General features: G+C 41.1%; 1 protein-coding gene across 2 annotated transcripts in view; it reads right to left on the reverse strand.

Annotated features, from left to right (window-relative positions):
- CTNND2 (catenin delta 2) overlaps positions 1 to 21961 on the reverse strand; it is a 900906-nt gene extending 878945 nt beyond the window's left edge. The window contains exon 1 of one of the 2 annotated variants that reach the window (XM_045082021.1): positions 21607 to 21961. In XM_045082021.1, the coding sequence (XP_044937956.1) occupies positions 21607 to 21643 (37 nt within the window). In that variant the 5' untranslated portion in view covers positions 21644 to 21961. The remainder of the gene's footprint in view (positions 1 to 21606) is intronic. The other variant, XM_045082022.1, reaches the window with a different exon arrangement.
- Positions 21962 to 22183: the final 222 nt, after the last annotated feature.

Raw genomic sequence — 22183 nt, forward strand, 5'->3', positions numbered from 1 at the left:
TATTTAATTTGTAAAAGAAGCAGATATCAAAAGATACAGTAATAGATTTTAAACTGTATCACCAATATTCAAATATGTTTGTAGATCATCTCCAATGTTTAAAGTGTCTATTATTAAGCAGCTTTTATTTCATATTGCTGCCTAATCCGCAGCTGGAAAATAAAAGGTTTGGGAAGAAAAATCCTCACTTTCAATAAAAATAATTATGATCTTCTTCATCATTATTATCATCATATTCTCTTGAGAGTATCACTGATCTTTAAGACAAAGACATTAGACAATCAAATGAGAAGGACTAATGCTTTTTTTGCATTTGAGAAAAGGTGCTATAGGAAAAGGCAAGAAAAATACAATTTCAAATTACAAACATCAAATTAGAATAAAATGACATATAAATCCACTTAATAACTAAAAATATGGAAGCACCAAAGAGCAGCGTGTAAACTTCTGCATCTTTCCATGTGGTGGAATCACATATATGAATCTTGCGTATAAGAAACGAAATACTGGGGGCGCCTGGGTGGCTCAGTGGGTTAAAGCCTCTGCCTTTGGCTCTGGTCATGATCCCAGGGTCCTGCGATCGAGCCCCGCATTGGGCTCTCTGCTCAACGGAGAGCCTGTTTCCCCCTCTCTCTCTGCCTGCCTCTCTGCCTACTTGTGATCTCTCTCTGTCAAATAAATAAATAAAATCTTTAAAAAAAAAAAAGAAAGAAAATCATCTTCTACCCAAGCTTTCTTCTTTTAAAACTGCCTTATAGACCAGCTTAATGTTACTTTACACACACACAGAGGCACACAAAAAGGAACAGAAATTTTGGAAAAAGAGACACTCAAAAATGCAATTACATTTTTTCTGAATTGTTTTTCACTTACTTGAAAAGCTACATCAATGTGTATTAATAAACATAGTATAACCGTTATTAAAAAACTGTTATTATAAATATTATCGATTTTCCTCAGTTCTCTTCCCTAAAGGGGAAGAGAACTTCTCTTCTCTGCCTTCTGTGTTCTCTCTCCACACCACTATGTTTATTTCTTGTAAAAGGCTGCTCGTTTATCCCAGGATGAGCTCCCCAGAGAAAAGGTCGGGTCCAAGCAGGGCAGGATTGATTGCCATCCGAGAAACAGAAGGAATTTGTACTTCTGTTCACCTCGCATCGCCAGGGTAGAGCGATGCTTCGAGAAGACAGAAGCAGCACATGTTTGGCAGTGTTCCACCACCCAGATCTCAAATAGTACAATTCCACCAGGAACCTCCTCCCACGCTTGTAACCCTGCAAAAGTGGCGAGAACTTATTTGCAGAACCCTGAGCTGAAGTCTGCAGTCCGAAAACCACTGACCGGGGCATGCGGTGTCTACATCTTTCCCAAATTATTATTCCATTAGAGCCTGGCAGTCTGCTCCAAGGAAGCCGCCGCCGGGCCCTGGGCCTCCCTCCGAGCTCCTCAAACGTCCTCGGACCCCAGCAGAGATCACCAGCCCGCGGGGGCCGGAGCCAGGGCGTGCAGCGCGCCCTTCTGCAAGGTGTGAGCAGAGACGGGCCCCCGGGGAGCTTCGCCACGAGCCTGGAGGTCTCAAATTAATAACGTTTCTCGGTCTTGTCTCCGCAATGACACGGGAAGCTTCTCCCAGGGCTCTTCAAGGCCTCCTCCCTCTTCGATGGCCTCGGCCAGCTCCAGCCAGCCGAGCCGCCCGCGGTTTCCATGGAGACGGAGCCGCCCGGAGGGGCGCGCCAGACGGAAGCCGAGGGAGGGGTGGACCCTGACCGCCCCACGGCCGACTCCTGGGGTCCTCCGGACGGACAGGCGCGCCGGCAAGGACAGGGCGGCAGTACACAACAGAAAACAACCGGAGATGAGAGGAGAGAGACATTGAAAACGGGCAAGTGTCCCCGCTGTTCCCACCAAAATGAAATGTAAAAATCAGGTCTGCAAGTTTATTTTTAAAAAGAACTATATATACATACATTTGCATAGACATATATATGTGCGTGTGCATATGTATGTATATATAGGAAGAGTTTGATCTGCCTTCTCTTAACATGTGGGAATAGCATTTCCAGAAACGTTCATTTTCATGGAAATATTGAAAAACAGCAAGGCCACTTTGGAGTATGCTACGATTTCATCTAAGCGCATTATCATAATATTTATTCCCAATCATGACTCATGCCCTATTCTGGGCCATTAATGAGACTTTGACATTTCTTTTTCTTTCTTTTATACAAATTGTTCGGTTTTTATTTTATGTACCAGAATTCCGAAGCAAAATTTGTTTTCCCAATAAAAACTGTAGGCTCATGAATAACTCCTAAAATTAAAGTATTTCTAAGCTGTCCAACCCTCCTTCAAAGACCCCAATATTTTTTTTCCATGCTGTATGGAGGGCTGCTCACCAGTATCCCAGTTCTCCCTGTCCTCGGGCATATGGTAGGCGAGCTTCCCTCAGCAGCGAAACTTGAGCACAGCCACACCACTCCCTCTGGCTGATAACAGGGGGCTGAGTGATAGGTGACTCAATTTTCCACTCCTGTCTCCCTACCTCTGTGATCATGGAAGAACCCACTAAGATGATGATCCCGGATCCCGGAGTGCCTCGGATCATCCAAGCCCCCACTCTCACCTTTCACCAACCCGAGCTGAAGATGTACCAACTTTTACTCTTTTTAAACTGCTGAAATTTGGCTGCTGTCTGTTAAAGCAGCATAACTGAGTTTATCCTAATGAATACACAATCTCCTTACTCAATCATAAAATTTTTAATACATTATGCTCATTTGTATGATACACCCAGAGGATTAGGACAGATTCTTTCTTCAAGGTCAATGTCCGACAAGTTAACAGATGATTACTATAAAAGACAAAATATGAAATCGTCCGTTATGAATGAAAAGCCAAAAGTTCTAAAGAGTTCACTCGGGTGAATGGCTTAGCACAAGAAAATGGATTTAAGACAGTGACACTGAAGGGTGCATGGATGGATGATGGCTCAGTCAGTGAAGTGAAGTGTCCAACTCTTGATTTCTGCTCAGGTCATGATCTCAGGGTCATGAGATCCAGCCCCATGTCGGGCTCTGCACTGAGCATGGAGCCTCCTTGGGATTCTTCTTCTCCCTCTCTCTCTGCCCCACCCCCCAACTCCTGCATGCACTCTCTCTTGCTTGCTCTCTCTCTTAAAAAAACAAACAACAAAAAAAAATATAACGATGTTGAAGAATTAGTAAACCCAAAAGAAGGTCTTCTATCACAAGAAAAGTGTTGGGAGTCCGAAACATATATTAACATTGATAATTATTATTTTCAATATTATTAAAGCAAGAGAACTGCAGGTCTTGTCATGCCCAACAGATTGCACACAGGTAGGTCCAGCTGAATTTGAACTGCAGGAAAACAACAAGTGTTTTTTAGCATAAGTGTGTCCCACGCAATATCTAAGACATACTTATTATGAAAACAAAACAAAACTATTGATTACCAGCAATTCGTATTTTACTAGCCATCCTGTATTTTCACTTGGTAAATCAGGCAACTCTAACGCTAGGTACAAAGGTACATCCTGAGGATTGTGTAGGTTGTGTAAGAGGACCAGGGACAAGGCCTTAAAGTTATCAGTAAGACAATTCATAAAATGAATATTTGTTACATTTGTTTCTGGTTTTGTAAATGGAAGGAAGCAAAGATTCCCTGTTAAAATATTTTCATTTGTTAAAGTATTTTCAAAACAAATGACAATGCCCTTAGCTCCTATAAAAGCCATAAACTAAACAAAATACATTAAGGAAGAAATTTTGCAAATTTTATATTACCTATAGCTTATAACTGTAAGCCATTATTGAATAAAAAGGGTTTTAATGGTTTGTTTTTTTTTTTTTGGTAATTTTGAGACATTCTCTCCCTTCCTTCACCTTAACCATAAATCCACAACATTGGTGATAAAAAATATTTTTGTGCTGATTTGCTATTTAATAGTTAATAAATCAATTTGAATTAACAATTTCAAGATATTAGGATATCATCCAAGCCTATTAAAAGAAAACAGATCATCCTTTCCTTTACTGAAGTCTTTGAGCAGGCATTTAAAAAATGTACAGTGTTAAAAGTCAGATTTGAAAAACAACCATTATGTTTTAGGATCATTTTAGGTTTACAGAAAATTGCAGAAATGGTAGGGAAAATCCCACATCCTATTTCCCCTATTATGAACATCTTACATTAGCATATCTGTTACAACTAATGAGCCAGTGTTGATACATTATTATTAACTAAAGCCCATACTTTATTCAGATTTACTTAATTTTTCCCTAATGTCCTTTCACTATTCCAGGATCCCATCCAGGACACCATACCAAATTTGTTCTTAACGTCTCCTTGGGCTCCTCTTGGCTCTGACCAGGTCTCAAATTTTCCCCGTTTTTGATGACCTTGAAAGTTCTAAGGAATACTGAGCTACATATTTTGTACAACATCCCTCATTTGGGATTTGCCTGATATTTTTCATGTGATTAGACTGGAACTATCAGATCTGGGGAAGAAGTCACAAAAGACAATCGCCATTTTCAAACCATCACATCACAGGTATCAGATGGATTTTTTTAATTGACAATTTTTATAAACTGCTTACTTATAGTCTTAGAAACTAAATTGTATTTTAATGCCCTCAATTCAGTATTACCAGCATATCCAGTTTGAAGAAAACATTTGGACAAGACTCAGGAGCTTCAATTATATAAATCAATGACATTTTCATATGAATTCTAGCATAACTTAGAATGATCATGTCACATTTTAAAGTTCAAGAACAAAATAATCATTGAAACTTACAAAAGAGTCTCATGAAAATATTAGAACATTAATTTTTGTTTTCCTTTAAATCAATCAATCAATCCTATATAGCTTAAAAAAAACACAAAATTATAAGCTTAGAGCTAAGCTAAACAAAACAACAAAAACAAGAACAACAAAAAACCCAGAGGAGATTGAATCAATGATGAAGATAACAGTAACTGTCTATGGCAGAAAGTGACAGACTGCATCCCACTCCCTAGGGCCAAACACACCAGCTGACAGTTCTGTAAGTTTCTCAGGGATTTAAGTTAATTCTTTCTAGCCCTGCCAACTTTAATCCAATCAGCGGTTTCCCCCATGACCCAAGAGTTGGCACATCTCCCTGAGTACTTGAAAACACAAGAGAATTTGAATCTCTTATTTGTTATTAACCTACTAAATGGTGAATGGCAGAAGGAAAAAGTATACATGTTACTTTGCAATTATTAATTAGCACCTCGATTTAATGAGATTAATGATTGGGTTTCAACTGCCATTTTTGTAGGTCAACAGAAGTTGCACGTCCGCAATTTCACATGGTTCTCAAGGATACAGCCATGTAGGCCTGGACTTCCCAGAATGACTCATAAACGAAAACCTTCTCAAGGCATGTACTGCCCTTGGGACACAAGCAGGTGAAGGTACCACTTCTCTCCTTGAATAAGATTCAAAACCAAGAGCTGAAATTATTAGCATGCTGAATGTCAACAGCCAAACATGTGAGAAGGAGATGGAATGCCTCTTCCACTGAGCTCCTGAGGAGACCAGCATCTGAACATGCACCCAGATGACACCTTTTGGTTACACACTGCCAAATTTCTCCCCAAGACTAAATTATGTCAATTACTTTCAGATGATTTATGAACCAATTCAAAAGCTAAAGGAGCAGACAGATGCAGCCAATACAATAAGAAATAATTTAATCCATATTTTTGCTTAAATGGGTAACAACAATATAAAATAAACAAAATAGTCCTGTTAGTTAAGAGAAATCTCCTCAATCTAATGATACTAGTTTAATAACTTTAAGCTAATTTTCTATTGGAGGCTTTATATTTTTCAAAGACATAATTTAACTAAAGACATAGCTAATTTAAATTAAAAGAGGATTTCATGATAGCAGAGTCCAAATGTGAGATATAAAATTTAGAAAAGCAAAAACTTATTTTTCTGTTAATGTTAACTCCAAGTTACAGGCATTTCCCATATGAGATGAAATAAAAGTAAGTATGCAATCATGAAAAAAATCACTCTTGAAGTCACATAAATTGGCTTCTGATATTTTAATATGTTCATGACACATTAACATATATTCTTTATTAAGTCACAGAATTTCTAACATAGATCATTCAAGGGCTTATGCTAAGAGTACCATTTAGATAATGTTGTCATAATTTTAAAATAATTTACTTTTCTTTCAGTTGACAATGTTCCAAATCCTAGAATGTATCTTCAATTTAAATATAACAGGGAATATAAGATAAATTCACCTTGAGAAAATAAATCTACTTCTGATAATCCTGTGACCACTTTTCCCATTTTTGCCTACGTTCATCAATACTTTCTCTTAAGATAATGTCTTAACAAATGAGTATCCTAAAAGTTCTCCTCTAAATCCATCATTTCCTTGTGTTTCCTATTCTCTGCTTTCTCTAAGATGATGAATATTATTCAAGGAAAAAGTAAACTTTGTACGTCTATTCTTTTGTTCTAGAAGTAAGTTTAATGTCCTCGTGCAACAGAATTCCTGGCATATTTATATTCTGTTGACTAGGAGATAATCTGCCTTTGAGAAACAGCCTGCTACACTTGAGAATGCCAGGAAATCACATGACAGCGGACCTGGTAGGTGAAAGCATTATATTAGATCCGCACATGGAAACGCATCAGCTCTTCCTAACTAGTCATCACTTTGGTCTCTGTCACTCGTTCAGTGATAGATGATCTCTCTTCTATCTTGTCTTCCTGTTTTAACATATATCTGTGATATGATTCAATGATTACTGCATATTAAAAATTTATCGTACATAAGATATCTATTTGAAGCCAGGGAGGCATTAATCCTGGTCAGTTCCTACTTTTACCACATCAGTATAAGATGAATTTCAAAGTCTTTTTAATGACCAACCTTCAAAGAGGTTGCATGCTAATGGGGAAAGACAGGAAAATGAACTTGCAAACTGATAAGTAAATGAGAAAATTTCCAATTCTCTTACACGTTGAGAAGAAAATAAAACAGGGTATATATCAGGTGAGAAACCTGAGGGAGGATGAGCTTTAGCGAGATGTCCAGGAGAGACAGAGAGACAGCCACCGTGGCTGCCACAGAACAAACCAATGGGAGAGGAAGTAGGTCAGGTAAGACAGGAAGGAGTTGAACTTTGATCTGTGTGTGCCATTGCCAGGGTTCGAAGCAAAGGCAAGATACAAGTGGACACAGAGGGAACTCTCCAGCTGTTGTGGAGATGAACTTCATCTATTTTTCTAAAATATTTTATTTATTTATTTGAGAGAGTGAGATGGCGAGAGAGAGCACAAGAGGGGGTGGGGAAAGGGAGAAGCCTCGGGGCTCGACCCTAGGACCCTGGGATCACAACCTGAGCTGAAGACAGCCACCCAACGGAATAAGCCACCCAGGTGCCCGTGGTGAAGAACCTCAAAGAAGCACAGGAAAGGCTGGCCAGCCAGGAGTCCGCCACAGAAATCTTGGTGAGGGGGGTGAGGGCTGGGATCCGCATTTTCAAGAGTGAAGGTTATAAGAAGTGACAGGTTCAACAAAGGTGAGGAACAGCCATGTAATTTTTTAAAAATATTATTCAAAAAAGACATTTGGAATACTGTATGCTAATCCATATGGAAATTTGTACCCAGGTATTCTGTCTAGCGTACTGTTCCGTGTGTCACATTCTATAATTTATAAATCAAAGAAAAACACTTAAAGTGAACTAAAAAAAAATCTTTAAAATGCCTTAAATAATGACTCAGATCATCAGTTGGTGATTCCCATTCCCTCAAGTTCTACTGCAATATCCAACACCTCAAACCCGCCACCCCGAATCTGGGCCTTCCTGGGTATAGGGACCTTGCTGGCTTTATCCTGTGGTCGCCGGTATGGGTGGCAAGTTTGCGTCCCCACAAAGTGCATATGTTGAAGCCCTATTCTTTTAATGGGATGATATTTGGAGCTGGGGATTGGGAGGCGATTAGGGTTAGATCAGGTCATGAGATGAGGTCCTCCTGAAGGGATTAGAGATCTTAAGAGAAGAGGAAGAGAGAACGAGACACGGACCAAAAAATGCCATGTAAGGACACCGAAAGACAGGGGTCATCTACAAGCCAGGAAGAGAGCTCTCCCAGGAACCCTGTTCAGTGCGCAGCGAACAAGACTGCCCCCTGCAGGGTTTTCACGTAGCCAAGTCCTTCCACCGTCGCAGCAGACAAGCCATTGGACATTTTCCCTAACTTCTGTGACTGAGGGGAACACGGCACCTTCTTACGTTTGGATTTAGGTAACATTTATGGCCACTGCGCATGGCCCCCTGTCCTCTACTCAGGGCTACGGAGCAGCCCAGAGACCCGCTGCCCAAATGTTCTACCATCTTCTCCTGGGGCGGCACAAGCAGCTTCACAAATTCTGACATGACGATAGGCTCTCTAATTCCGTGCACGTCCACACGTCACAACACCTGAACGCTCACGCTGCATCTGTACTTTTTAGCTTAACGCGTGCAGGCAGGCAGCTTAGCGTCTTAACAGGCCGATGGCCAAGTTTCCCCACACGCCACCGGTACCAACGCCAAGTGCTGGGCGCCCCCCGCGTGCACCAGGATGACCCGCCTGGCCACACTGTCCTGCCTCCTAACGGACGTCCAAGCAGTCCAACCAGTGACCCCCAACTTCAGAGACACATGAGCGGCAAACGCAGGGGTGACATGGCTCTGCCGACAGGAAAACCAGGAAGTGGAAACTCTGGAATGACTCCGACAGTATACAGGCAGCTCTTGACTGTAAACCACGGGCACACGTATTCAAAACTAATCAGGTTCACCCAAGAGGAAAGAGAAGGATCCCTCACAGACCACAAAGCGCTTTGCTCTAAAAAGTAAGAGGAAGAAAAAGCAAGGGCATCAAACAGTGGGAGAAGCTGAAAATAACTCTGAGGTCAAAAGCATCTTCTTCAGGTCAGAGCTAAATAAAAAAATAGATAAATAAAATTTTAAAGAAAAAAAAAAAAACCCTCTAGCCACCAAATCCTGAATCCCCACATCTCAACTAGCTCCCGTGACGAGTAACGGCAAGGAACAGCATGTATATTTCAACTCAGATGACTACCACCTAAGGAGCCTCTGAGAACAAGCAAAAATGACACAACCTACTACTGGTTCTAAAATCTGTTCCATTGTTTTCAAAATTCTCAGCCATACTTTCAAAAGATAAAATGTGGGGAAGAACTTGTAATGACTAACGTGCTATGAAGCTCAAAGGACTAGCTTTGCTTCTTTTCCTCCCACACCCCGTTCAGCTCAAGATAGCACCTCAGGTCAGGCTGTCACCCTGCTCTCCCCCCCCCGCACCTCCCCCCGCACCCCCCACAGCTCTCTCACCTGCCATTCTGGAGGTCGAACCACTGGGAGAAAACGCATATTCGGAGGAGTCACCAGGAAGCCACATAAACGCGTAGTATTCCACCGTGAAAATGTAAAGTCTTTATGTGCAGTACTGGAAGCTCTTGAGTCTTAGTTGCAATTACAGAATACATTTTAACAGGGTTGGCACACTTGTGGGGGAAGGATTTTGCAGAAATGACAGGAAATAAGGGGGCGTGGCAACCTGAGCTTGAAACTCAGGTTTGAGCAGGACTGGAGAAAATGGCTCGACCACCCAAAGGGGGGCAGATCATCTGGCCCTGGAGGAACCTGCCATTTGCTACTCTTTAAAACATATTTGCGGGGCGCCTGGGTGGCTCAGTGGGTTAGAGCCTCTGCTTTCAGCTCAGGTCATGATCTCAGGTCCTGGGATCGAACTCCGCATCGGGCTCTCTGCTTGGCAGGGAGCCTGCTTCCTCCTCTCTCTCTCTGCCTGCGTCTCTCTGTCAAATAAATAAATAAGATCTTTAAAAAAAAAAAAAATTTAAAACATATTTGCTTCTTCAGAATTTATACTCAGCCCAGTCTGTCCACAGATGGATTCCTCCATGCCCGGTTGGCCAGCCCATCAAAAACTCCAGTGGCCAAAACTAGTTTAAGCTTCCTGCTCCTTCTCACTGCTTAAAATCTCCACACTTCTTGTCAGGGGTTACTAACCGCTTACCCCTCTATCAGAAGTTACCAGAACCAGATGTCTCCACCATCTGTATTTGTGGATGAAGGAGGGATGTCACCTAAGACCAAGTTTCCCCAAGGGTCAGTTTCCTCTTCCCCCAAATCCTCTTACACTCTGTTTCGTTCGGGGGTTCACAAGTACAAGCTATGAGCACCCCAGGAATTTCCAACTGCTACCCCAAGAAACAAAGAATCACTACAATTCATCACGCAACCTGCATGACTAAAATAATTTAATAATTAAAATAATTAAAAAGCTAAATTAAGAGAGAGAGAGAGATCTGTGTCTGCAGTTACTACAGGCACAAGCAAAACCATCATTAGCCTCTCAGCCTGAGTCCCTAAAACTTTACTCCTCACTGAGCAACACACTCACTGATGGGTTACCAAGTTCCCTTCGGCACTTCCTTCAAAAGTTCGGAGAACGGGGAACAAATTAAGGCTTTTTTCATAACTTTACACATGATTTCTTCCTATTGGCAGCCTACAGTTAGATGATAAGAATTCTCTGAAATCTTGTTCAAAGTATTTAAGGAAATATGCTCAAAAAATGGAAGCCAGCTACAGTTCACACTTCTAAAACTGTTCTGATAAAGCCTTCCAGGCGCCAGACTCGGCAGCCCACCAGGAGAAAAAATAATATTCTGGGGACATTTCTACAGACTTCAATCTCTGAGGAACAATAGGGCTTCATTTTTACTACTCTTTTAAGCAGCACATATCTGTGCAAAAAAAGAAAAAAAAATAAGAGAGAACATTTTTGGAGCCAATTTGGTATGACACAATTTTTGAAGTGGTATAAGGCAATAGCAGGAATTACTTCCAGGGATGGATAAAAGAGAAATCCTCCTCTAAGGGATACCCGATGGCATGGAATGTAGCCGTATCTTCGCAACCATTAGGGGATTAAGCATTTCATAACCACATAATGGAGGTCAGAGATTTAGTTTTACAGACAAGAAAATCTTTTGACTCCAGCCTATTAAAAAAAAAAAAAAAAAAAAAAAAAAAAAAACCAAAACCAAAAAAAGCCCTGATTTTGAGACACAACACAAATTTCAGGGAATCTACTTCATACGTAAATGTTTGTTATGCTGATGCTTCCCAAAGCCCTTCTGCATTTGTGATTGTCATATCACATCCACAAAAATACTGTAAGTGTTGGCTGACCTTAAGGGGCAAATGATAAAATAGGTCCAGGTATAAGGTCACAAGAGAAAACAACTGATTCCATAATCTGGATCCCAGAATTCAGAATCCTAAGTCAGCATTCCCTCCAGAATGCCACAGTGGCCCAGTACCCAAAATGCACCAAAAGCAACTAAACAAACAACTAAACAAACCCTTGTTTATGAAAACAAGATTGGAGGGGCGCCTGGGTGGCTCAGTAGGTTAAGCCTCTGCCTTTGGCTCAGGTCATGATCTCAGGGTCCTGGGATTGAGTCCCGCATCGGGTTCTCTGCTCAGTAGGGAACCTGCTTCCCTCTCTCTCTCAGCTGGCCTCTCTGCCTACTTGTGACCTCTCTCTGTCAAATAAATAAAATCTTAAAAAAAAAAAAAAGAAAGAAAGAAAAGAAAAGAAAACAAGACTGAATGTATGGTCCATCATGATTCATGGAGTAATCACTATACACCAATTAATATCCTAGGATTTGAGGATCAATGATAAAAAGACAGATGACCAGTCTGGAGTTGGGCGGAAAGACGCATGGTCCTATGTGACCAGAGAGAAAGGAACATGATGTACTTAGGGGGCACACATAGGATATGATATAGAAATATACATATAGGGAAACCTGTGTGGCCCATTCAGTTAACCATCTGCCTCTTGATTTCAGCTCAGGCCATGATCTCAGTGTCCTGGGATCAAAGCTCCGCATGGGGCTCTGTGCTCAGCGGGGAGTCTGCTTCAGAACTCTCTCTTCTCCCACTGCCCCCTGCTCACTCTCTCCTTTCCCTCTCTAAAATAAATACTCTTCTTAAGAAAAGATATGTATGTATATGTGTGTGTGTGTGTGTGTGTGTGTGTGTGTGTGTGTATCTGTGGGATCTGTGAAATAGAAAATCACATATTTGCCTAAGAAGGACATCCTAACTTACTCTTCCCAAAGGCTGAAACACCCTTGGGCGCGGCCACCTGGAGGACGGTCATAGCACACACAGCTTCCACCCATGAGCCCCAGGGTAGGGCAAAGAGCTGGCCTGTCACATTTAGGTCCCTGAGCCCATACAGGCATGTAATTATGCTTCATGTGGAGGAAGCAAAGGCCAGAATTAGGGAAAAAGATAAGTCATCTTTATTGTTTAACAGTAGAAATAGTTAATAAGGTATTTGAGATTCACAAATATACTAAGTTCTTTGTTGTATAGTTGAGGTCCACGTCTCTTTTTTTAGTAAGATTTTTTCTTACTTATTTTAGAGAGGAAGAGCATGTGTGTGTGCCGTGGGGGAGGGGAAGAGGTGGAGGGAGAGGCAGAGACTTTCAAGGACTCAGTGCTAAGCACTGAGCCTGACACAGGGCTCGATCTCGCAACCTTGAGATCATGACCTGGGCTGAAACCAAAAGTCAGAGGCATAACTGACTGAGACCCCAGGCACCCGAAGATCCACAGTATCTTAACCTGCCTTCAGAACAACCTGAAAACACAGGAGTTATCTCCCCATTATCAATATTGACACTTAATAGTAACTTACCCACTTGCTTAAAAAAAAAATAGACAAGATATGGACTCAGTCAAGTCAGGACATGACTATTAAATACTCCCTCCACCATTTGCTCCATTGCCGTATTCACTACTGGTGCACACAAAGTCAGGGAGCAAGCAAATGTTCTCTTAAAGAGGACCCCTCTTCCCCCAGGAAAAAGGAACACATTTAACTATAAGCTTCAGAATTATGTTTTTAAAATAAGAATAAAATGAGGAATAAACTGATAAAACATGGCAAAGGGTAATACAACTACCTTAGACAAATAATATAAATCAGTAAGAAATGAGGCAAAAATGAATTGAGAAATATGCAGAAGATACAAAAAGATAATTTACAAAGAATTACGAGAGTATCATAAAATTATATAAGATTTAACCTCAGCCATATTCATAGAGAAGAAAATTAAATCACAGGAAAAGACAATTTTCCCCCTAACTGGAATGTGTTGCCTGGGTTTTGTCTTTTTTTTTTTTTTAATTATAATACCCAGTTGTTGAAATCACGGGGAAACTGGCACACTCCTCTCTCGCTGAAGGAAATGTAAATTATATAACCTTTCTGCAGGACAAATTGACAACATATATCAACAGCCTTGATAACATCCATGTGTATGAAGTAACCTACCGAAAATAGCCTGATGAAAACTATTTTGCTTTAATCACAGCATCATATATCCCACCAAAAAATGAAAATGCCACCAATCTCCCAAAATAGAAAGTTATTTAAGTAAATGATGTTAAGTAAAGGTATGGAAAACAGACACTAAAAATGAATGCAAATTATATGAAAAAAGCCACTTTACATGTTAAACAGTAACAAAACAGAATATGAGGAATCTTCTGAATTTAAAAATGTATATGGATTAGCATTTCTACTAAAAATAGAGTCATTTCTGTGACTTGAGATCATGCATGAACTTTAGCTTCCTTTCATCACTCCTGTATTTTCAAATTTCTAATGATCGTGCATTACTTGTGAAAACAAAAAAAGAATAAAACATTATTCAAAAAAGAGAAAATATTTCACTAATACACTGCACAATTCTCAGGAAGACACCAACTTGCTAAACCAACTCAGTACATCTCTTAATTTAAAAACAGAGAAAATCAAGTTGTAGCACTGAACAGGATATATGTAATGTACACTCAAAGGATATATGTCGTTAATTTCAGCCAGGCATTCAGATAATTAATGAAATTCTTCCCAAAGCAGAAATATAATATTCTTTCCAAAATGTAAAGGCATGCTTTTTTTTTTTTCCTGTGTAATGGTGTAACACATAACAACAATTGTGTTTTTGATGGACAGATAATAAACAAAGAGCAAAACACTTAAACTTTGTCATTAGCACTATGTTATTGTGTTTGTATGGGTGTGTCTATGGGTATGTGTGCTGGGTATCATATTCAGTACAATTTTCTGCTTACCCTTCTTCACCTCCAGTATCATGAACACTTCCCAATCTCTTGGAAGAGATAACCCCTAACTGTGTAATGTCCCTTTGGATAGAGGTGTCTTACTCTATTTATGCACCTATGGTGGCACTGAACATTATTACTCTTCTGCAACCCAACTCAACCCAAAGAGTTTGATACATACACTACAAGCCCCAAGCTCCCTGCGCCACCTTTCTCGACCTGGGTAAACATGACATGAATTCTACTGTTTCTCAAACTTTTCAGATGATGCCCATTTTACCATTCTGCTTTTCTGGAGCTCTGCTCTGCCTCCTTATCCAGCGACCCAAAAAAACAAAAACCAAATAAAAATTTAAAAACCACAACAGAGTCAGCACCAGAGAGGACCGTGTTAGAGACAAGAGACTGGATTTTGGTTTTCTTAGATTTGGGAGACTTGGTTTGCTGCCAAAGAAGTTGCTCTTCCTGGAAATTAAATTATTGCATTTCTGAAAGTAAAGACTGCTAGGTTACTCTAATGTTTGAGAGTCCAAACAAAATATTTGAGAGAGAAGAATAAAATTTATTTTAAGAAGTGAGCTTTTTTAAGGTTGAGTAGTCATGCTCGGAGTCAAATAATATAGCACGTTCACTTAAAAATTCACTTTTTTCTTCTTTCCTGATGGTGTCCATTTTTGCTTCTATTAAAAGTTTAAACATTAAATACCAACCAAACTCTCATTATCTACACTGGGACGCTGTAGATAATAGCTCGCATGAATCGTTACTTATATATGGTTTGGGAAGTCAGATTATGACACTGTCCCTTTTATGCCCAATTCTCACCACTTACAAGGCCATCCAATTACTGACAAAGTCTAACGTGAAGAGTAGGGAGGGAACACGGAGAATGAATTATTTTAAAGTTGGCAATACATAAATCAGCTGACTTTCATGGACCATACTCTCTATAAATCAATCAGACATTAGACACTCTCCTGATAATTCCTGATATAGTGTCAAAATACCATAAAATATTTAAGGAGTTCAACTTCTAAGCAAAATATGTGGAAGCTATTATATCCAGAATTCTACAACCAGAATTCTTTATAAACCATGTCATCAGTGAGGAACATTTCTTGCCTACTTCTGATATTTTTCCAGGTAAAGGGAACTTAATTCATGTGACACTCTGGCCTCTCTCCAACCCTTCACTTTCTCTGTTTCTGAAAAATAAAGGAAGCATCTTGGCTAGTTCCTTCCTTCCTCCCTCTAGAGATCTTCCTGCCTGCAGAGAGGCAAGGCTAGACTCTAGGGCTCAGAGACAGCTCTGTCCCTGTGGGGAGAGAGGATGGGAGAAGGCCAAGGTCCTGGGTTGTCACCTGGCCTCACACCCAGCTACATCTAATCAAAACTGATCATTTCACCCTTAGTGGCTACTCCTTTACTTCTTTTTCTTTCAAAATACCAACTTTTTTCAGAAACCGTACTGGGTTTGCTACTTACTGGGTTTCCTAAGGAAACCCCAAATCCACATTTTGGCACATTTTATAATTTAACATAAATGTATGCCTTTTTGGTGATTTATGTTGTTGCACATTTAAAAGAAAAAAGATTACAATAAGCATTGTAAGATTACTTGAAACCTCCAAACCAAAAGAATAAGCTATATAAAACATGTATACAAAATGCATTTCCAATATACCTACTGTACCAACTTTTGAAAGACAGTTATGATCATCACAGCTACTAAGCCAAAAAAAAAAAATGTTATTAAGAAAACTCTAGCCCTTACCTACGCAGGATAAATGTATTAGCTAATTTCAATAATAGAATTAAATTATACCTAATTCTTCATCATCTAATGCTACAAATTAAGCATCCCACTCAGTAATACGTTATCATGTGAAAGATGTAGAAATTTTGACACTTATATTTATTTAACCAAACATAATTGGCTCACCACTTACTTTGAGCCAAAACCCAGAAAGGTCTTTTATTATAACACATATTTTACTCTGGTAACTTATAATTGGCACTTCCCACAACAACACATAAATTTGAATATAAATAACCATATTTATTGTCAAAATGTTTTTCTGGCTTAAGATAAATTAGTCTCTTGTTACATAGGTCACATTTTGTAACAAATTCTAAGATACATCCAAATGTTATTTTTGTAAGAATTATGTTGCTAAAGATCATGCTTCTCCTTTGTAGGAGCTGGGCATGTTCAAACCCAGAGAAGCTGGCACTTTACTGAAAGTACTCAGAGGGAGGTAACAAGTGAAAATTATCATGTGTTGTCCAAAAGGTACCAGTGCACATACTTTTATTTCAAAAGTTTATTTTAATAGGGGGAGTGGATCTTCTCTTTAAGGTTTCTTTCTTTTTTGTTACAATGATATTATGATGGGATTTGTTCCCCGTTCCCAACAGAGCACATATTTAAAATGTGATCTCATAGAAAGAGAGGTCATGTTTCTTCAACTCTCTATGACATTGCTTGTACGAATCTTGTAGAAAATTTTCTATTAATCGGGTGAATGATATAACACTAACAGAGAACATCAAGGTTTCATAATTTCTGATGCTTTGATTAGAATCTTTTTCTTTTTTTTTTAAGATTTTATTTATTTATTTGAGAGAGAGAGTATAGAAAGAGAGAGAACGCACAAGCTGGGGGAGAGGCAGAGGGAGAGGGAGAAGCAGACTCCCCAATGAGTAGGGAGCCCAAAGCAGAGCTCCATCCCAAGAACCTGGGATGACCTGAGCCGAAGGCAGATGCTTCACCGACTGAGCCACCCAGGTGCCCCTAGAATCTTTTTTTTTTAAATAATGGTGGTGGGAGATATAGTTGGCTTTTCTTTTAGCTTAACTAATATATATTTTAAAGTGTAAAGGACTGGTATGCTGTAGACCAGAAAACTCAATATAGTTTATACAAACCTACATAATAAAATAATATTACAATAAGAATAGGGAAAGAATATATCCATTTAATAGCTTTTGTTAGAGAGGGTGGAGACCTGTATAACATTTAGTAATACACAAATGAAGTATAAGTATCTTTCTTAATAAACAGATATATATCTCCTGTGTTTGCATAAATGTTTATAATTTACAAGTCACTTATGCTTTTATTTACTTTATCCTGAGATCAATCTCTTCAGATATTCTGTCCTTTCCTTTTGTACCCATTTTACAGCTGAAAAAAAAAAAAAAAACTGAGCTTAAGTCTAAGTATAACGTAAATGGTCAACACAGCTAAAAACAGACACAGTTGGGATCCACCCAAAGCCAGAGCTCGCTCCACACATCGATCTGCACCTATGCAAAGCAGAATCCCAAGTAACATTGCACTATAATATAAACAAGTCTCATTATTTTAGATATGTATTTTATATATAATATAGAGTTTATACATTATACAAACACACACACACACACATATAAATAATCTTTGTAGGTCGAAGCTCAACTTCTTCCTCTAGAAATATATTTCTGACATGAAATGACAATTAATGGAATAATAAGTTCCAATAGATGTAATTCATCTTGCAAATAACTTCTCAGGAACCTCACCAAGGGATACACATGAACATGTGTCTAAGATGAAACGCTTCTAGAAAGTACTGTTTGCAATTTGTCAAAAACTAATTGATATAGAGTATAACTTCAATATCCTAATATAGCTAAGACATTTCCTACAAATCAATTAACTGTGATATGGAACTTGAGATCATACTTAACAGCTATATGATCAAAAGATAAACAATTGGAAGTGTCATCACTACACATTTTTGTTATGAGTCTTAACATTTTTAATGGACTAAAAAGCACAGTACGATAAAATATTTCAGTGAGTTTCCTGTGTCAGAGGCACTGTTTGTGAACATAATTAGATTCATGAAACCCAACCAGGCAACGTATTAATCAGTGGGTTAGACTGGCAGACAATGTGATAGAAGCTATTTATCTATGACACATTTAATATTTTACATTAATACAAAAAGCTGTGGCTTTGGCATATAATCAGATAAACCTGAAGCCAGCAACAAGTATCGTGAACTGTTCCCACTCAAATTAACTTTTCACCACATCCACATAATACTTATCACAAAGCCATCGAAGTCCTGAGAACACCTTTGGAATATGGATGATGAAAACCATCATGGATGCCAACAAAGAAGTTGGCTTGAAAAGGTATTTCTAACCTGTGAATCAGCCATTAAAGACCCCTTGTACCACACCTTCTGTGACAATACTGGACTTAAGAATATCTGCCTGAGTTCTCTTGGTATTCACGCTCTGAATGGTCATTCAGAAGGAACTCATTCTCTGAATTCCGTGGTCCAGTTGAAATACTCGCAACTTTGTGGCATCTTCTAAAGATAAAAATATTAAAAAAAAAAAAAAAAAAAAAAAAAAAAAAAACCTTTCAGGAAGAGCATACTAGCATCACTAATTCCCCACCACAGAAGTAAAAATGTTTCCACAAAGAAACAATCATAAATGACTGTCCAAACCTTCTGCGGATAGTCATGAGAAAAAGAAGAAGGAAAAAAAAAATTTGGCAGTTCGCAATGCAACAGTTTCCACTTTAGTCCAACGGGTTTGTTACAACCAGATACACTGGTCCACAGAAAGTATAGCTGACTTCACGGACAAATTGCAAAAAATGATTTTAAATGTAGCTTTACTGTTTTTGTACATAAGGAAAACCTGATCAAATTACAGAACTCACCAACAACCCCACCTAAATGTATACCATATCAAAGAGAATTTGATAAAGCACCACGGGAAGTAACAAGTTCTATAATATTTTCAGGAGAGCCCTGCATATTCAACAGTATGTCAAAACTAATGTTATATTTGAGAATACGATTAACTTCATTTTTAAGTTTAAAGATCATTATGAAAGTGACATTATCCTTAGAAATTTTTAAACAAAACTATAAATTGCTGTTTCCTACTAATTTCATTGGAATTGCATTTTCTTCCCAATGAACCATTTCCCTGGGAGAAAGTCTTGGCTTGCATTCTACTGCGGAAGATGTGGAGTTGATGGAAATATTGTAATTTGACAGTGCATGACTTTTATTACAAACAATGAAAACATTAGTGACATCTATAATGATTAGGTTGTACAACTACACAAACATTCACCAAATTAAATAACTCCTTTCCGCGAGACTATGACAATTTTATTAGAGCAACAACCTCATGTGCTTACTACAATTGCCATTCAATCAGGTAGTATCACTTTCAATCCACAATATACCATAAAACTCACATACACAACACATGTAGCTTTCTCCATGCTCTTCGGCGGTTCTCTGCACAAAAACCTAAGCACGGAACAACATCTACTAGTCCTTTAAGAGTCATGTTTAAAAGTGAACAGCAGACTGAAAAAGGAAAAAAAAAAAGAAAGAAAGAAAAGGAGCGTCTCCCTCACTTTGTGCTTCTTTTTGAAAGAAATTTTATATTAAAACAAAGCAGCGAGCACAACAATGTGTTCAAAGGGGAGTTTTTCTAGATGTGGATAAGGTGGAACTAACACAGTAGGACACTCAGAGCTAAGCACACCGTTCAGCCGGCTCCAGCCCTATGCAGCTTGCCAGTCCTTCCTGCAACGCTGAGACTTGCTAGTTGTATAATTACAGGCCTTCCCAATTTCACCATCTAACTCGGAATACAAGCGTCTTCATTCAAGTCCTGAGATCCTGTGCCCCACAGAGCAGTACGGATGCCACTTGACATTTTCCCCTGAAACATTAAACATGGATTCTGTGTGTGGCAAAGAATTTAAGGTGGTTTAAAGCATCCAGTCCCTATTTGAGAATGCCTGCTCACTCTCCCAGAATGAGCCCCCTAAATCACTCATAGGTTCATCCCTGTAATTCCACATGAGTCATATCAAACACTTCTCCCTGGGATTTTAGAAGTGGTGCAGCTTGAAAGCCTTTGAGGCCCGTAGGTGAATTACTAACTGCAAAGGAGACGGACTGGGCTACCACCGGACTCGGAGCTAGAGGGAAAGATGCACAACTCTTCGTACTCTGACCACCTCCCTATTTTCATGGAAGTCGGTGCAGAAAATTGCAAGCATCTTAAATATTGGTCACATAGTTCCGAAAAGTGAAAATCTATGCATGTCGGGCCCGGCAGCAGGCTTATAACATATCCCTTTTCTACACCAACGTATTTGCTTGATAACATTAGGCATGCATGTTAACAACACCTTTCAGGGCCAAAACAAATCAGATCAGTTCAACCAAAGCACACAAGGGGAACAAAACATCTTGGCCCCACAACCTGCCCCTCTTTTCTGCACATCACACACCCTTCACTTCCCCTCCATTTACATCTCAACACAACTTTAGGCATTTTGGAAGTAGCTGTTCTTTGTTGGAAACACACACATAGACACACACACACATACACACACACACCCCCAAATCCCTAAGACTGTTTTCCTACCACAGGACCAAGGAGGCTGCACCACCTCTCCAGTGACTTAATTCCGAACGTAGTGGCTCGAACCAGCTGAGCAGCAATCGATGAAAACACATTACACACCAGAATAAGAGGAAGGTCGGCGAAAAAGAAAAACAGCTTTGCTTTCAGCCATTAATTACCGATCACCCAAATATCGCATCGCAATCTCCCACACACATGCACAAGCGTTCCAAACCTGGGTTTCAGGCGGCGCTTTCCAGAGCCTCGCTATCTATTGTCAGGACGCAGAAGCCCCCGAAACCTGTGAATCGAGCTGAAAAGGCTTCCTCTGAAACCGCTAAATATAGACCAAAGGGGCTCTGGGTCTGGCAAGCAGCGGGAGACCGAAGAAACGGCCATGGACGCATATGACTAAGTATTTCCATTTTGTTCTAGCCAAACATCGTAATGACATTGAACATAAGGGCAAAAGACTAGAGGGAAGTCCTCCCCACCCCCACCCCGTCTTCCCGGTATATTAGGGACGTCATGAAGGCAACGGGTATGTTATTGAAGGTGGCGGGGAGCAGTATTGTTGGTGTTGCCCTATATACGCCTCCGCCGGGGGAGAGGGGTGGCAGGGAGGGGGAGCACGCCACAAGCCACTTGCTAACCGCTCCGAGAAAGGCACTAACCCCGGTCCCCATTCCAAGCAGAGCTGTCTTCCGAGAGGGGACAGGGCGCGATCGCAGTCCTCTCCCGGCTGGCAGGAGCGCGCGGCGGCCGCCAGCCGGCCGGGAGCAGAGGACCAACCCCCAGCGGCGGCGGCGAGGAGGAGGAGGGCGAGGAGGAGGACGGCGCCGAGGAGGAGGATGCGCCTGGCCCCGGCAGCCGAGCGAAAGCAACTCACCCAACGGCGCGGCGCCCGACTGCTTCCTGGAGAACATGCACCCGCCACCGGCGACAGCTCCTCAGTCCGGGAAAAGGCGTGCGCGCCGCCGCCCGGCTTCAGGGCAAGGTCCTGACCTTGCCCAACTGCAGCATCTTCCGCTTTTGTTGTCTGAGCGCGGCCGCGGGACGGGCGATCCTGGCGGGGAGCAGGGGCGAGCGCCGCGGGGGAGAGGCGGCTCCCGACGCGAGTGCGCGGCGCCCGGCCCGGCGGCCCCTCCGAGCGCGGCGAGCGCAGCGCCCCCTGCCCGGCTCCGCGGGCTCCGCGGGCTGCACGGGCTCCGGGCTCCGGGCTCTCCAGGCTCCTCCAGGCTCCTCGGGGCTCCGGGCGCCGCCGCCGCCGCCGCCGCCGCCCCCCGCGCCCGCCGCTCCGCTCGGCCGGCTGCCGCCGCGGGCGCGAGCCTGGGGCCGCCGCGGCGCCCGGCGCCGAGCGCTCCCGTGCTGCGCCCCGCGCGTGGCCCGCGCCACCTGTGCCGCCGCCGCCGCCGCCGCCGCCGAGGGCGAGGCTCCTCCCGCGGCGCGCGGCAGCCTCAGCCTCC

This window comes from Mustela putorius, unplaced genomic scaffold (genome assembly GCF_011764305.1).
Source record: "Mustela putorius furo isolate JIRA1106 unplaced genomic scaffold, ASM1176430v1.1 tig00000589_pilon_pilon_pilon, whole genome shotgun sequence".
Taxonomy (NCBI): Eukaryota; Metazoa; Chordata; class Mammalia; order Carnivora; family Mustelidae; genus Mustela; species Mustela putorius.